This window comes from Lissotriton helveticus, chromosome 9, assembly GCF_964261635.1.
Source record: "Lissotriton helveticus chromosome 9, aLisHel1.1, whole genome shotgun sequence".
Lineage (NCBI taxonomy): Eukaryota > Metazoa > Chordata > Amphibia > Caudata > Salamandridae > Lissotriton > Lissotriton helveticus.
Window position 1 is genome coordinate 173,221,664 of NC_136070.1, and position 17,027 is coordinate 173,238,690.

The window sequence follows — 17,027 nt, forward strand, 5'->3', positions numbered from 1 at the left end:
TTGAGCGCAGCATTTGACACGGGGACCACCACATCTAACAAAATAGACTAATGGACATCGGTGTCCAAGGCAACATCCTCAAGTGGCTGGCTTCATTCCTGGAACGAAAAACCCTCCAAGTCATGGAAGGTGATCTCCTTTCCCAGACGATGCCTTTGTCTTGTGGGGTGCCTCAGGGCGCCTCACTGAGACCCACATTATTTAATGTCTACATGAAGCCATTGGCCCAGATAGTCCAAGAGTTTGATGTCTTTATGACCGCCTATGCTGATGAGTCACAGTTGGTGATCTTCTTAGATCTCAGAACCAACGGGGACCCCGGAAGTTTAACTCCCTGTATGGAATAAGTGATGGGTAGGATGACAAACAGCTGCTTATAATTATAATGGGGATAAAACTGAACTTATGGTGCTCAGCAGCAAGGCAGTACCCAGGCCGTCAATCAGCAGGCCCAAATGCTTGGGCAATCCACCCACGCCAAAGGAAACAATCAAACATTTGGGTTTCTGGCTCGATAAGGACCTAACAATGGCATCCCAAGACAAGCAACTGACAGGTACATGTGTTGAACTACTTAGAATGCTCCACAAAATATTGGAGCGTATTCCCTTAGAGCTCAGAAAGTCAGTGGTCCACTCTCTGGTCACATCACGCCTGGACTATGGAAATTCACTTTTCCTAGGGGCGCCAAAACACATGACAAACAGACTCCAGGTGGTCCAGAATGGCGCACCAAGGCTACTGTGCCAAGCCCCAACCCAGGAGTCAGCTAAGGAGCATCTAAAAGCACTACACTGGCTCCCGATGGAGGCCAGAATCAAATTCAAGCCACGCGTCATGTCCCACAGAGCTCAACACAAAAAGGGACCAAGTAAAATTAGAAACCTATTGACCCTTTACGTCCCAAATAGAAACCGGAGATCCGGCTCCGAGCGAATAATGAAAACTATAAGAATCAGAAGAGCCAGATGGGGAGGTTGATCATTCTCCCTCCTGGCACCGAAGCTTTGTAACTCACTACCACGTGAATCTCGGGTACTGACAACGGAAGCAGCATTCCGGAAGGCGATCAAAACTTGGCTGTTCAAGCAGTATGACTAATCAATCCCTAGACGTCGTGGAGTGGGAATCTCGCAGAGCTGAGAAGCCCTTGGGCAGCCATACGCTCTATAAATCTATAAAATCTAAAAATCGAATCTAAATGGGCATTTGAAGCCTTGGAAGGATCTATTACACTTTCAATTGTTCAAACCTCAGACTTATGAGGCTGCAAAGGTGCAGTTTCATTCAGCAACCAGCTGTGACAAGGAAAATTTGAGGGCAGGGTAGTTGAATAACAGCCTTGGAAACAGAGCTCTAATTTAGGAAGACTCAATGTTCATGTTTGGGGTAATGTTATGTTATGTTATGTTAACACGTTCTTCTAAAGCGCAACAGCTACTCCACAGGGAGTGTCCCGGCGCTTTGGCGAAGAAAGCCTTCAAGGGCAGCAACACAACTCAACAGCAAGGAAAGGCGGCAAGCTTATCTGGTGAAAAGACAGGTTTTTAAGGCCTTTCTAAAAGACAGAAGGCTGTGGGTCTGTCTAAGAGAGAGAGGAAGCTCGTTCCAAGCACGAGGAGCCAAATGATGAAAGGAGCGGCCGCCCTGTCTGACGCGTTTAATGGTCGGAACTACCATTTGAGACAAGGAGGCGGACCGTAGAGCTCTATTGGGTTTGTAAAGGACAAGACGTTTCCTGATATAACTGGGGCCAATATCATGGAGGGCTTTAAAGGTCAACGTCAAGCTTTTAAACAGGACTCTCTTGGCTATAGGAAGCCAGTGCAACTCTTTAAGCAGATCAGAGGCACTTGCGCGTCTAGGAAGCCCATAGATGGCGCGGGCAGCTGAATTTTGGACTACTTGAAGTCGCCTCACAAGGTATTTAGGAAGTCCTAGATACAGGGCGTTTGCGTAGTCTAATCTAGACCCAACAAGTGCTTGAACAGTGACCCTTCTGTGATTGATAGAGATCAAGGGGAGAAATTTTCTAAGCATCCGAAGGATGCCGAAACATTTCCCCGAAAGGCAAGAAATTTGGGGCCCAAAATTTAGGTCATTATCAATAATGATTCCTAAATTCTTAGCTTTATCACTTGCCTTTGCAGGTGGAAACAAGCCTGTGAAGCTTGAAAAGAGTGAGAAAATACGGTTTCCCGATGACATACTGGGGTCATTTGAGAGTTCAGGATATAATTTGCACTATGAAATACAAGCCAAAATCCCAGTTCATGGGGAAAGGGAGTGGTGGCGAGCGGAGGGGCAGATTTGCATAACAGCACTTATAAAGTGCAAACAGCATGCACAGGCTGTAGGCAAGGGAGGTGATGATGCCATTTACAACATAAGAGGTTGTAAAGGATCCAGAGAGTCGAACACCTGAGGGTGATGGCAAAAGCACACATTTCTGTTAGATGAAGATTTTATCTAGATCAAAGATTCCCAAGGCAGTTTCAGGACAGCCTGATTAATAACAGATTTTAAAAATAATCAAGAACTACATAAATGGGTTCCATTTAGTTATTGTACATTAATTTATTTATTTGGATATCCTGAAAGTCTGACATAACATGGACCAAGATTGGAAACTGATTCATATGTAAACTTAAATCTTGATCAATCCATGCTTACTGGATTATTGTAATAGGATAAGGGAATCGCTCTGTAAACTCTGCGAATATTAGATTGTGTTAACCTGGGATCCTGGTGAAAGGATTTAACAAGAAGTCTGGAAACTTCCGGAACAATTGGCATATCAGGATTCTTTCCAATGAACCAGTACAGAAGCAACACGTTCCGATTACCATATGGAGACCTGGTGTCAAAGAAAGAATTTTGGAAACCTGCACCCTTGTGGGAAAAGTACGATTTTTTCCTCGACCATCCAGTGACTGTACAGCAGCCTCACAAGTAACCTCAGACTCTTCACCACATTATCACAAGTTGTTTTATGGATAGGTTTTGAAGAAAATCTGTTGGTAAGCAGCTAAAATTCGAACTTCAAATTATACAACAGGCAGGCCTCTTGTCATGTCACAAATCAAATCGAAATACAAGACTGCAAATGAGGTTAGCCAGCAAGAAAAAACATGGTTAGATTTTTTTTTTTTTATAATACTTTCACAAGAATTTGTCATCAATGCTCAGCAGAACAATATTTTGCGTGGGCTTTCGTTAGGGCTGTGTACAGCACAAAGTAAATGCGGAGCTAAACAGAGCCTGGAGCTAAACGTCTACCATGTCGTCTGCCTGCATTAGCATTTTATGTTTGCATATTAGCTTCTACTGCGTCCTGATAAACATCTGCACTTTCTAGTCCAACAGGTTTTTGTACAGGAGAGGCAAAACAGAAAAACTTACAAGGTTAAAATCACTGTGAATATGAATGAGATCAGCTTTGTTCTGTGTCTTAAGGCACTGTTCCAGTAAGCAGTTATTGGTTTACATCTAGGTCGCCACACTCTTTTGACTTGGAGCAGAATAGTGGAGCACTCCCCGTTTTAGTCACCCAAACCTAATCTGCAAATCTTTGGACGGGCTGCAGGGCTCCACTAAATGTCAGGTGCAGCGGAAGAGACATCACGCACCTTTTGACGTCACATGGTCCCACCCCTAGCTTATGTGTCAAGGCACGTAATTTAGAAAAAAATATTAGCCCTTTAAGAGTTTAAGAGTCAATTTCGCAATGCAGGTAATTGCAGATTCGGCTTGTAACAGAGGTACTGGTGTACACTTCCGTGTGGAAAACTGGCAAAAAGGGAGAATTCCCAAGGGTGCAGAAGATGGATTGCTGCAGTTATTCTCCATTTCTCAGGGTACCCTTAGGGTGCCACGTAGAATACTGCGGTATTCGAGCATCCTGAGTTACTGGCATGGGAATGCTGCATCACTAGTCCCGTCTCACACAGAACGAGGGCCTAAGACTGTTTACTTCCTGTTACAGCTGCTGCTTCCGTGCACATGGGTAGCAAGGTCAGAGCCACCGGTAGCAGGTACTACCCTATTGAAGGCCAGGCAAGTAACACATGTTTTATATAAATACAATCCACTTCAGGTCAGGTAAATATTCAATTGAAAGGCACAGGTAAAAAAATGGATGGTACACTCTATTCCCCCTTTGTACTGCTCCACAAAAGCAACATAATACAAGTTGTCATTAAAACAAACATGGAACCCTTTGCCGTGTGTACCAAACGAAAAAGAGTATGTTGGCACATTTAGGTTTCTGGGCACTCGAAATGCCAACCAGGCAGTAGAGAGTTAATCCAAGTCATATATCAATGTATTTTGAAATGTAAAGGCGCAACGCGTTGTGTGATCAGTTATAACGTGCACACTCCCGTCTTCCGGGTTAATTTCGTGCACAGCCGGGGTCATCGCACTGTTGGCCCCCACTGCGCGGCCGCCAGCGTCCGGGGTGTCGTCCTCGTCCAGTTCTTCTGTTTCTACCTGCTCTCGGAGACGCGGGCTCCTTTGTTTCGCTCCGTGACACGATGTTGCACATTTACTAGTAGTGATGGCATCAGCTTGTAATTCCGGGTCCTTTGTCCGGCCTCCCCCGGGAGGCGGTAAACTAGACTCAACTGGCTCAAGTTTCGAACAACAGTGTGCACCATGACCTGGTTTTTCCACCGTGTCATCGTTTGTTATAGATACGCCAGGCTCGCCGTTTTCTCCTGTCTGTTGCTTTTCAGCGGGGCGGGTTGCTATGTTGTTTTCGAGATGAACAATGACTTCGCTCTCAGTTGTACTGTGCTCTGCATTGTTAATGCTTTGTTCCTCTCCGCTCGGCAGGTCAGAGTGTTTGGTTACAGGCTCCTGTAAAAGAGGACAACAGTGCTTGGATCAATGTCGGGGAAGAACATGGCGACAAAGCAAACTGTCTGTACACTAGATTTGAAAAACATGTTAAAGATGTGAGGCAATCACCTAGATATTGTTAAAATTATACGTACAAGTGCATTAGGGTAGGAGAAAATCTTTAAAAAAAGGAGTAGTGAGAACACATACTGGCATGACATTTTTAGGACGTAGTGCTAAAACGCGTGCAGAGTAAAATAAATAATGACAAAACAAACCGGTTTGCTTGGTTAAGCATAGGGTCAATGGCATTGCCAAATAATGCAGCAAAGTTGCCTAAATTATCTGGCAAAAACAAAAATCATGTGGCACGTTCGGCTGCAATATTATTGGACTACTTGGTCACTTTAACACATATTACTATCGTTCAGCAAAACTTTCACCTCGTTAGTACCAGTTTAACACCCGGCTACAGCAATCAGCATTTAGAAAGGGACTGATTAACCCTTGCAAAAGGGCTGCCACACCATGAAACTACATGTTGCGTTTTTTAAGGTTTAGCCTACCAGACAACACTAGCTGTCTGGTTAAAAAAAAAACTTGTCAGCTAACTTACTTGACCCTCACCCATCGCTTACCATTGGTCGGTTTTATGGTCACTCATTTGTTTGCTTCTTATTCAATGGGTTGCCTTGTCTATAAGGTGTTTGTACCTCCCCATTGGTCGGCTTTATTGTCACTTATTTGTTTGCTTCTTATTCAGTGGGTTGCCTTGTCCATTATGTGTTTGTCCCTCCCCTGGAGAATAGCCATTTACTTGTTTCCTTCCATTACTCACTTTTAAGGAAATACTTTTTTGTTTTTGATTAAGAATTGCATGAAAGTGAATGCATTTTCCAGCTGTCTCCCTCATGTGCTTCTCTCTTTTGTTCTCTCTCGTTTATATACTACCCTTTTCCTAAGCTCATTGTTGCTCTCAGCAGTGTGTTTCTCCTTTCTTCCAAGTGTTGTTCTCTCCCTCGTGTGCGTCTGCCTCCCTTCAAATCCTTGTTTTCCCTTCCTTGTGTGCTTCTTTTCCGTTCGCATACCTAAAGCGTGCAGACAGCACTGTAAAATTAAAATGTATTTTGTTGTGTGTGAACTTTCCAAACACATTAAACTGCAGGAACGCACTGTGAGAAGTTAGCCTGGCATATGATGTCCACTATTCTTGTGGGCACCTTGCACCAGTCTAAACGACCCTTATTGATGGTAGTTGTAAAGTCAACCTTATAGACAAGCTATCCTAGTGGTAGCATGGACCAGCAGTCTTAGGCTAAAACTTCAGAGAGCATGTGAAGCCAGCTGTTTTACCATATATAATCCCTTGAATACCAAATGAAAGGACACCACAAGGGATATATCAAATATATATGTATTTATTACTAACACAACCCCTCTGCACTCTTAATGAGGTCAGAGTTCGAGATACGTTACAAGTTACTCATTAAGCATACTATAAGTTACACAAATACAATTCTGCCCTAGGGGCCTCACAAACCATATACTAAGTAAGTGGTATGAGAGCCACTTCAGGAATAGTGAATAGGCCTAGGGCCTGGGGAATCGCTGGGGCTACACTACAGAACCAAAGGTTAGGAAGTAGGAGACCCACGGGAGACGCGTGCAGTGTGGAAACACCGTCGCGAGTTACCATTGACTTACAATGGAGAACAAAGAAGTCACAAAGTTACTGATTAAGGACACTTCCAGGTGGACTACGGTGAAACCCCTTTTAACTAGGACACTTGAAGAATCAATATCCACGGGAGCACCGGAGTACTCGAGTTACCTCACCCAGGGAAGCCAGGTGCATAGGTGTCTTTTCGTGTCGGGTTTCGTCGGTGCCTTCAATGGAGACCTGCAAAAGAAGTGCTGCAGGCGGCCGAAGGAAGAGTGTCCGGGTGGATCCAAGGGTGGATCGAAGAACTGAAGAACCTGAAAGCAGAGGGGACAGAGTCTGGGTCACTAGCCAGTGACCAGGATGGAACCAGGTGATGTTGCGATGCAAACAGGTGAAGAGGTGAAGCTTGTCTCTGCAGCCACGAGGACCAGGAGGTGTCGTCGACGACCAGGAGCTGGATTCGAGCTGTCCCAAGAAGGATCTAGTTGACTAAGGTGTCGGTATCCGGATTGGACCCAACAAGCCTTGGCAACCGCAACCCTTGCAGGAAGAGAAGATTGGCTTCAGGTCAGACCAGCAAGGTCTGAGGAGCTTCTCCTTTGCAGGGAAGCTGGAGCAAGCCTGGAGCAACCAGGAAAGCAAGAAGATTTCAAAGGTTCGCCTTCAGGGGGCTCACTAGCCAACGGGCTAGCAACTGGGAAGACGCATCGAGCTGAAATGCAGGAGCGGGCCCCACGCGGCACTCATGGAGTGAGGGGGGCTGAGCTTCGGTGCAAATGGTGCTCGGGTCTGGGGCTTCTCGTACCCCAATGCACAACTGCGAGTTACCTCAGGAGTCGATGCAGTTAGCAATTTGCAGGATGTCCAGGGAGTCTGGTCCCACGTCTCTCGTGTCCGCCACGGGTCTCAGCTTTCCTGTGGATGTGGGTCGGAGTCCAAGAACTCTGGAAGTCCAGTCCTGAGTAGCTGAGTCTTCGTGTTCCATCGGGAGCGTCGACAAAGCAAACCGGCAAGTTACTGGTGGTGCCTGTTTGAACAGGGTGGTCACTCCTTGACCACAAGGGAGATGTCTTCCGTCTTCTAGTCGATATAGAAAGTCAAAGGTCCAAGAGTTTAGTTTCAGAGTTTCGTGCCAGGATAATCTAATGTCTCTAGACACAGCTCCTATCTTTATACTAATCTAAGGGGCTGGATTACCTGCTAGGTCCCTCCTATGGGTGGACCCTGAGAAGGGAGTGGTTACACCCCTTTCTCTTTGTCCAGTTTTGCACCAGAGCGGGGCTGGAGTGCCCCAGCAACTGGTTTGAACTGGGCTATGCATGGAGCACCTTGTGTGCCCCAAGCAGGGTCTCGTTTTGCAGCCCTCCCTGCCCCAATACACTAAACGCCTGTCTGGGAGGTGGTAGCACCTCCCAAGGCAGGAAACCTATTGTCCAGGCCTCCCCTGCCAGAGTTTCGTCCAGAAGCCGGAAGTCAGACTCAGGTCTGTGGCAGCAGCATCCATTTTGTGATGCTGAGGCTCTGTTTAACTTTAACCGGGTAAAGCAGTAACCAACAGATTTTCTCCCTCTAGAAGGGTGGAATGCTGCCACCAGAATTGGCGGAGGAGGGGGGGGGGTAGTATTCCAAAGTCTTTGACACCTTACACGACATGTTTTGATAAAGCCAAACCAAAGTTAGCATTAACCGCGAGGATTATAATGCACTTAAGAGTATATGGTATGGCTATATCATAGAACAGCTATAAGGACATGGTTCCGAAAGCTGCAGAAGGGATCACCTCATGCTAGAGCACCCTCTCACATAAAACCAAGCACTCTGCCTCCAGGATTGTTAAGGTCTGCCATAGGAGTGACTTATAGGTTACTAGGTGTCTATATATAAGGTAGATATAGATATACTATATCTAAGTAAGGGGTGATTACACCACCTTACCCAAGCTGAGTGATCAGCCTGTGGTGTCAGTTTGGATGGCCAGCCAGGGGTGGCATAATACATGCTGTAGCCCCTGGTAGGCCTTGGATGTACCTATGCCCTGGGTACCTATGGCACACTATACAGGGGCTCACAAAGGTGACCCAATACCCAATCAGGTATGTCCCTAAAGTACATGGTATCAATTTAGAGAGAGAACAGCCGGGCTGTGAGTCTGATTAGCAGGCCCACAGCCACACTAAAGTCGAAAAACCAGTAATTCACTGCAAAAAGTGGGGGTGACCATAGGAAATAGACCCTACTCTCCTACACAACCTCCCCCCTCCAAACGCAGGGACATTAAACTAACCTTGACCAGTTGAGTCTTAATGTTCTAAGTGGAAATATCTGGAGAGTCCATCTGCATTGGCATGGTCAGTGCCAGGTCTATGTTCCACTGTAAAGTCCATCCCCTGTAGGGAAATGGACCACCTAAGCAGTTTGGGATTTTCACTCTTCATCTGATTTAGCCACAAGAGGGGCTTATGGTCTGTCTGAATCTTGAAGTGAGTACCAAATAAGTATGGCCTCAGCTTCTTCAGGGCCCAAACCACAACAAAGGCCTCCCTCTCAATAGCTGACCAACGTTTCTCTCTAGGGGTCAGCCTTCTGCTAATAAAAGCTATTGGTTGATCTTGACCATCTTTATTCAATTATGTAAGAACAGCTCCCACACCCAATTCAGAAGCATCTGTTTGGACAATTAATTCTTTGAAGTAATCTGGACTTTGCAGAATAGGTGCAGTGCACATGGCCTGCTTTAGGTCATCAAATGCCTTTTGACAGCTTACTGTCCACTGAAATTTCTTTGGCATTTTCTTTGAGGTGAGGTCATTAAGAGGAGTCACAGTGGACCCATAATTCTTAACAAACTACCTGTAGTAACCAGACAGGCCCAAGAAAGCTCCGACCTGTGTCTGGGTGGTTGGAGGAGTCCAGTCCTTGATGGTCTGGATCTTGCTCTCCAGTGGTTGAACCTGACCTCCACCTACAAGGTGTCCCAGGTACACAAACTTACTCTGCCCTATCTGGCACTTGGTAGCCTTGATAGTTAGGCCTGCCTTCTGTGGGGCCTCCAAAACATTCTTCAGGTGGATCAGGTGATCTTCCCAAGTGGAGCTAAAGACAGCAATATCATCAAGATAAGCTGCACAGTAGTCATCCAGACCTGAGAGGACTTGGTTCACCAACCTTTGGAATGTGGCAGGTGCATTCTTCAGACCAAAGGGTATTACCACAAATTGATAATGCCCTCCAGGGGTTGAAAATGCTGTTTTGGCTTTTGCATCATCAGCTAGTCTGATCTGCCAGTAGCCAGCTGTCAAGTCAAATGTGCTCAAAAACTTGGCAGAAGCCAATCTGTCAAATGAGCTCATCTGCCCTTGGTATTGGGTGGGCATCTGTCCTAGTGACAGCATTGAGACCTCTGATGTCCATACAACACCTCATCTCTCTCTCTTACCATCTTGGGTGTGAGGTTTAAGCACTAGGACTACAGGACTGGCCCAAGGGCTCTCTGAGGGCTCAATGACTCCCAACTCCAACATCTTTTGGACCTCTGTCCTGATACAGTCCCTGACATGGTCAGGTTGCCTGTAGATTTTACTCTTGACAGGCAGACTGTCACCAGTGTCCACCTCATGGGTGCACCAACTTGTATGACTTGGAGTCAGAGAAAACATATGTCAGTAGGACTGTAGAACTTGTCTGCAGTCCTGCAGCTGTTGGTCAGTGAGGCTGCCTGCCAAGGCCACTCCATCAACTGAGCCATCATCAGGGTTCTGCGAAAGCAGGTCTGGGAGAGGATCACTCTCCTCCTCCTGTCCCTCATCTGTAGCCATGAGCAAGCCCATGTCTGCCCTGTCAACATATGCCTTCAATCTGTTGACATGAAGCACACTGTGGGGGCTCCTGGGAGTTCCAAGGTCAACCAAGTAGGTTACCGCTCCCTTTTGCTCAACAATAGTGTGGGGTCCAGACCATTTGTCTTGGAGTGCTGCGGGCCACTGGCTCCAACACCCACACTTTCTGCCCTGGCTGGTAAACAGTCAGCACAGCCTTTTGGTCATGCCAGGCTTTTTGAAGTTCCTGGCTAGCCTCAAGGTGTTTGGATGCCTTTTTCATGTATTCAGCCATCCTGGAGCGGAGACCAAGTACATAATCCACAATGTCTTGTTTAGGCTTTTTGAGAGGTAACTCCCATCCTTCCTTCACCAGACAAAGTGGACCTCTTACAGGACGCCCAAACAGAAGTTCAAATGGGCTGTAGCCAGCCCCCTTCTGTGGGACCTCTCTATAAGCAAACAAAAGGCAGGGCAGAAGGATGTCCCATCTTTGCCTAAGCTTTTCAGGTAAACCCTTGATCATGCCCTTTAAGGTCTTGTTAAATCGTTCAACTAGACCAGGGGTCTCCAACCTTTTCTGTAGTGGGAGCTAATTCTGCTCAAGGAAAGTCCTGCCGAGCTACAAGCATATTTTATCACTGTAAAATGCTGATGATATGTATTCACATTACACTGTGACCACCCTAAGAAAGATTTATCAGGAGTCACCACCCAAACATTCCAAATGAAGTTATAAGCAGAATGCTAGGAAAACGTTTATCAATATTGAATGCTTATAATCAAGTAAAATTCAAATCATCACCTGCTGTGTGCCACAAATGATACTACCACAGCAGTAAGTCTCCCCAACTCAAATTGAATTATCATTCAGTTAACAACTTTAAATGTGTTTTAGAATTGTAATATTTTGTCTTCATTAACATATTCGTTTTTACAAATACACATATTTTTCAATCAAAACCACTTTCCACTTTCCAGCAATCAAACTCAATTTTCCAAAAGAAAAACCTTTTCAGAAAAAGCATAATTATTTTCTTTAAAAATCAAATCAGTTTTCATTGTTAGAAAATACACAGTCCCTAAAATTCAGCTTTTCATTTTCATTGAGTATCGCCATGTAAAAATGCCAGGGATGGACAAATTCTGCTTCAAATACCCTGGAATTGGAATCATAGGCCATGCTTGCTCACCATAATACTATTAATGCATCTGTTATGCTAATAATGCCCACCATTAAACCGGGGCTGTGCCACTGCTGGATGCCCAACATATATCAGTTATGGTAATTATTATGGGAGATGCAGTTGCCACTCTGTCAGGAATAGCTAAAACAAGCCAGTCATGCTCTTAATATGTCAGTGATGACAGCAAGTATGTTAATACTAGACTTGTATGCCCAAAATAGTCAAGGATCTAATATTATGGCAATGGCACAATTATACCATGAACAAGCACAATTGCGTCAGAGATAATACTCTTATGATGGGGAACAGCATACATATTTGGCAGCCCTTGACACTAGGAGTAGCTTTAAGGAACCAACACTGTTTATTAGGGAAGGACACAATGTCACACACCCACACAAAAATGAATAAGATGCTTCAAATTTTCTCTGCCTTTGGTTGATCATGCTCCCAACTAACACATTTTCACTCTAGTTCTTGCAGTCACATACTTTGGTGGGTCAACCTTGGTTACTGCTCCCACTATTCTTTGATGTCACACACGGTGGGACTGATAGAGCGGGGCATATAACATGGCCAATCTCCTTCTTAGATAGATTTAAAGTGGATAAAGATGGTTCATGGGACAGATCCATAGGCCAACACCATAGCCTACACATGCTTCAACACCCTCTGCATACTTCGCAAGATCTTTAAATGGATCCCTCCCGAATCCAGGAAGACCGTCACCCATGCACTCATCACCAGCAGGCTGAAATACCAGAACGCCCTCTATGCCGGAATCAACAAATCTCTGCTCCACAAACTCCAGACCGTGCAGAACGCCGGAGCCAGACTCGTCCTCCGCATCCCATGAAAAGACCACATCACTCAGCACCTACGGGACCTCCACTGGCTCCCCTTCGAAAAAAGAGTGAACTTTAAGCTGCTCACACACACCTACAAAGCCCTCCATAACACCGGACCCCAATACCTCAACAAAAGAATCTTCTTCTATGCCTCCAAGAGAAACCTCGGGTCTGCCGACCAGGCCTTGGCCGAAATAACCAGCATCCACAGAACAGGAGGCAGATCCTTCTCCTACATCGTGGCCAAGACCTGGAACAACTGCCCCTCAGACAAAACCCCACACTGAAAGCATTCAGGAAGAGCCTCAAGACCTGGCTTTTCGAATGACCGGAGCTGCCCAAATGCCCCCCCCTCACCCCCACCCAGCGCTTTGAAACCCTCACGGGTGAGTAGTGCACTCTATAAAGCCCTGATTGATTGATTGCTAGGCCAACAGAGTGTGTGTTTGAGTGTTATCAAGAGGTCCTGCCATTGGTTTGGCTGTCTGTAACTCTTACGGGTAATGAAACGCGCAGTGCTGCCTTCTTTAATATACACAGAATTCCTGAAATCAGATTGGTTTGGCTTCACCTCTGAGAGCTACTTTGAGGGTGCTGGTGAGCTACCAGTAGCTCCCGAGCTACTGGTTGGAGACGCCTGAACTAGACCATTGCACTGTGGATGGTAGGGTGTGGTGAACTTGTAGTTCACTCCACACTCTTTCCACATAGCAGTCAAATATCCAGACATAAAGTTTGCACCTCTGTCTGAGACAACCTCTTTCAGAAAACCCACTCTTGAGAAAACTCCCAGGAGGGCTCTTGCCACAACAGGTGCTGTTGTGGTCCTTAAGGGAATAGCTTCTGGGTATCTGATGGCATGATCCACTACCACCAGAATAAACCTGTGCCCAGATGCTGTTTGGGGATCCATTGGTCGAACAATGTCTATCCCAACTCTTTCAAAGGGAACCCCCACCCATTTTGCTGCATATGTCTTGTTAGTAGACATTGCCATAGAATTTGCCAAAATTTCACGACATTCTTGGGGAATATCTAGTGACTGAAATTCATGCTCGAAAGATTCCAAGCTGACAATTTTAGAGAGGTCAATTGTGGGTTAAGAACTTGGCCCTTGTTCATAGAAATCAGAGTCTGGATCATTGCAAACGGTATCCTGGGCTCCACTGATAATTGGAGAAGTTCTGTGTACTAAAACTGTCTCGGCCAGGCTGGGGCTATTAGGATTATGTGGCATGGTTCTGATCTAATTTTTCTCAATATCTTTGGAATTAGAGGAAATGGAGGAAAAGCATAAGCAAACATCCCTGCCCATCGGGGATGAAGAGCATTTCCCCTTGATCCTTTCTGTGGGAATCTGCTTGCGTAATGTTTGCATTTTTTGTTGTTTTGAGTCGCAAACCAGTCCAAATTTGGTTAGCCCCATAGATTGAATATTCAACGAAGTTGGTCTTGATTCAGTTCCCACTTGTGGCAAATGGCAGATCTGCTTAACAAATCTGCCCTTGTGTTGTCTACCCCAGGAACATGTTCCACCTGTAGAGCTATGCTGTGATGTAGAAGCCAATTCCAAATTGTTTGTGCTTAAGCAGACAGGGGCTTTGACATTGTGCCACCCTGTTTCAGAAGGTAGAACATCGTTGTTGTGCTGTCAGTACTTACCAGGACCGATGAACCACGAATTCTGGGCAGAAAGGCTTGAAGACCCGGGAAAACTGCTTTTAATTCCAAGAGATTGATGTGAAGTTTTTCCTCTTGAGGTGACCAATGGCCTTGAATCTCTAGGTAGTAGGCCCTTTGTCAAGTTGCTCCTGATACCCAACCATGACATTGCCCGTTTGATCTGAGAGTTGATTGTTTGTCTTCGAATGAACCTAGAGCTTGAACCCATTGTTTGTCTAGGGATTCTTGTAGTGGTCTAATATGCAAACGGCTGTTGGGAATCAATGAGATACAGTATGACATCATTCCCAGTCAGAGATTTGAAGATCCTGATGGAAGTGGACTTTTTGATCTTATTGATGCGGTCAGATTTAAAATCTTTGTTATGCGTTCATCTGAGGGAAAAGCTTTTGCTTCCTGAGTTTTCACTAGTGCTCCGAGGAATTGGAGAGACTGTGTCGGAGTAAAGGAGGACTTCTCTCAGTTTATTCGAAGGCCTCATTTCTGGAAAAGATCCATACAGATTTGTAAAGACTGCTGTGTCTCCTGGTACAATGTTCCTTTTATCAGCCAGTCGTCCAAATATGGGAAAATTTGGAGACCTTGTTGCCTTAGATGCGCTGCGATCGGTGCCATACATTTTTGAGAAAACCCTTGGGGCAGAATTTAGGCCAAAAAGTAATACTTTGAACTGTTAATGGCGCCCCGCCACCATGAACCGCAGATACCGTTTGTGCTTTTTGTGGATTGGGATATGGAAATATGCATCCAAAAGGTCTAGAGAGACCATGTAATCTCCTCTGCGAAGTAAAAGGAGGATTTCCTGTAATGACAGTATGCGGAACAAGTTTTTCTTTATATATTTGTTCAGATCTCTGAGGTCCATTACCGGTCTCCATTTGGAAGACTGCTTTTTCTTTATGAGGAAAAAGTGCGAATAGAATCCTGTCCCATGTTGATCTGGTGGTACTTCTTCTATTGCCCCTTTCATTAGGAGAGTTAAAATGTCTGTCTTGAGAGTTGAGAGATGATTTTGATTTCTGTAGAGAGGTGGGCGGGTCCGAGATTTCTGTGAGAATTCCAGGGTGTGACCCTGCGTTATGATGTCTAACACCCATTTGTACGATGTCATTGATTGCCAATAATGTAGAAATTGAGACAGGTAATGTTACTGTTTGAGATGAGACTGGGCCGGAGGCGCCTGAAGAATATCACTGTCTTCGACCAGAATCTTGTGCCTTTCCTCTTGCAGCAGATTTTCTCCTTCCTTGCTGCTGAAATGATGTATTAGAGGACCAATACTGTTGATTGGTGGAGAACTGACGGTACCCCTGTTGATGGTATGGCTGGTACCTGTTCGACTGAAAAGAGGAATGTTGCTGGAAGTGTCCTCTCGATCCTCTGCCACGAAAAGACTGGTAGCGACCTTGTTGTAAAGATCCCAAAGCTCTAGCAGTATCAGTATCTGCTTTTATTCCTTGAAGCGCCTCGTCAATGTGCTTCCCAAACAGGCTTTCTCCATCAAAAGGCATGTCCATGATTTATTTTTGATTGGACCTCAGGCCTAAAAGATGTTGATTTTAGCCACCCCTGCTTACGAAGAGCAACCGCTCCAGCCATTTGACGAAAACCTACAGACACTATGTCCATCCCTACATCTATGGACTCAGATGCTGCTCTGGCTCCATCTTGCAAAATTGTATTTGCTTCCTCCTTTTTGTCATCTGGGAGATAGGACCAGATTGCTGCGATGTCTGCCCAAATCTGTCTGTTAAATCTACTGATAAGCGCCATTGCATTTGCTGCCTTGATAGACGCTGCCGCCATAACTGCAAAGCACTTTCCCATACTGTCAATTCGTTTACCTTCCTTATCAGGAGGCGCCAAACAGGCGGTCACCGGATTTTTGGAGCGTCTCTGCACCGCTTGAGTAACAACAGACTCCGGACGAGGATGCCCAATTAGGCATGCTGGAGCTGTCTCTGGAGCGCGGTATTTTTTATCAAGTTTAGGAATTGATGCTGGAACTGGTGCTGGATTTCTCATAAATGTTATTCCTTCATCCCAGATGTGCTGGATTATCGGGATAGCCCTTACTGACTTTCGAGATGACTCTTTGAAGTCATAAAGGAAACATTCACTTTCATTTACAGGCATAGTAAGCTCAAATCTTTTTGCGGCTTTTTCAATCCAGTCATGAAAGCTGGCTATATCCTTCGGTGGAGAACTCGCTTGAGGTAATGGAGTAGTGTGGCTCACTGGTTAGAGGCGGCAGACCCGGGAGCAGAAGTCGGCCCGGGACCAGGGTTCAATTCCCGACACGGCAGGGTCGTGGACTTGGGTCAGCGGACTCGATAATTCTCGCTTCAGTGCTTACTCTAATCAGGGGTTCCACTCGGCAACTCTGGGCATTAGCTTGCCTAATCTCCACAACAGCCCCATCAATTACGGGGATGCCTGGCTCCACCTTGGGGACTCCCAGCAGGGACCATCCCACAGGGAAAGCCAGGACGGGTTCCCCAGAGTTATACAGCGCCAGGAAACCTACGGACGGGTAGCAGTGCGCTTTACAAGCTCAAATACATTTACATTTACAATGGTGACGAAGGAGAAGTTAGAACGATGTATTGGTCCCATTCATCCCCAACTACATCATCCTGGTGAATCTCTCCTTCCTCAGCTTGATCTTCATGATCAGAATCCATTAAGTCATCCTGAATTGTTATTATTTTCGGAGCGTCAACTCGTTGGACTGGAGGAGGACACTGAACCACTGGTGTTTCCTTCACAGGTTGAGGAATACTTGCAAGAGTAGGAGCAGGGACTGAAGCGTTATCTTCCGGAAAACGGCGGTAATAACTGTCTATCATGTGCCTTAAGTCAGAAATTAAAGATACTCCTCTTCATAATTATAAGTCTGATGAAATGACACATAACGTTTAGGGCCTCTTACTGGCCGATACTTAAAAGAGAATTGTTCTTGAACCTCTTGGAAATCCTCATCCTCTGA

The 17,027-nt window shown here is 45.6% G+C and overlaps 1 protein-coding gene across 1 annotated transcript in view; it reads right to left on the reverse strand.

Moving 5' to 3' along the window:
• Positions 1-3,107: 3,107 nt before the first annotated feature.
• Positions 3,108-17,027, reverse strand: part of DNAAF2 (dynein axonemal assembly factor 2) — a 163,246-nt gene continuing 149,326 nt past the window's right edge. The window contains exon 3 of the mRNA XM_078659703.1: positions 3,108-4,860. Coding sequence (XP_078515829.1) covers positions 4,303-4,860 — 558 coding nt within the window. The 3' untranslated portion in view covers positions 3,108-4,302. The remainder of the gene's footprint in view (positions 4,861-17,027) is intronic.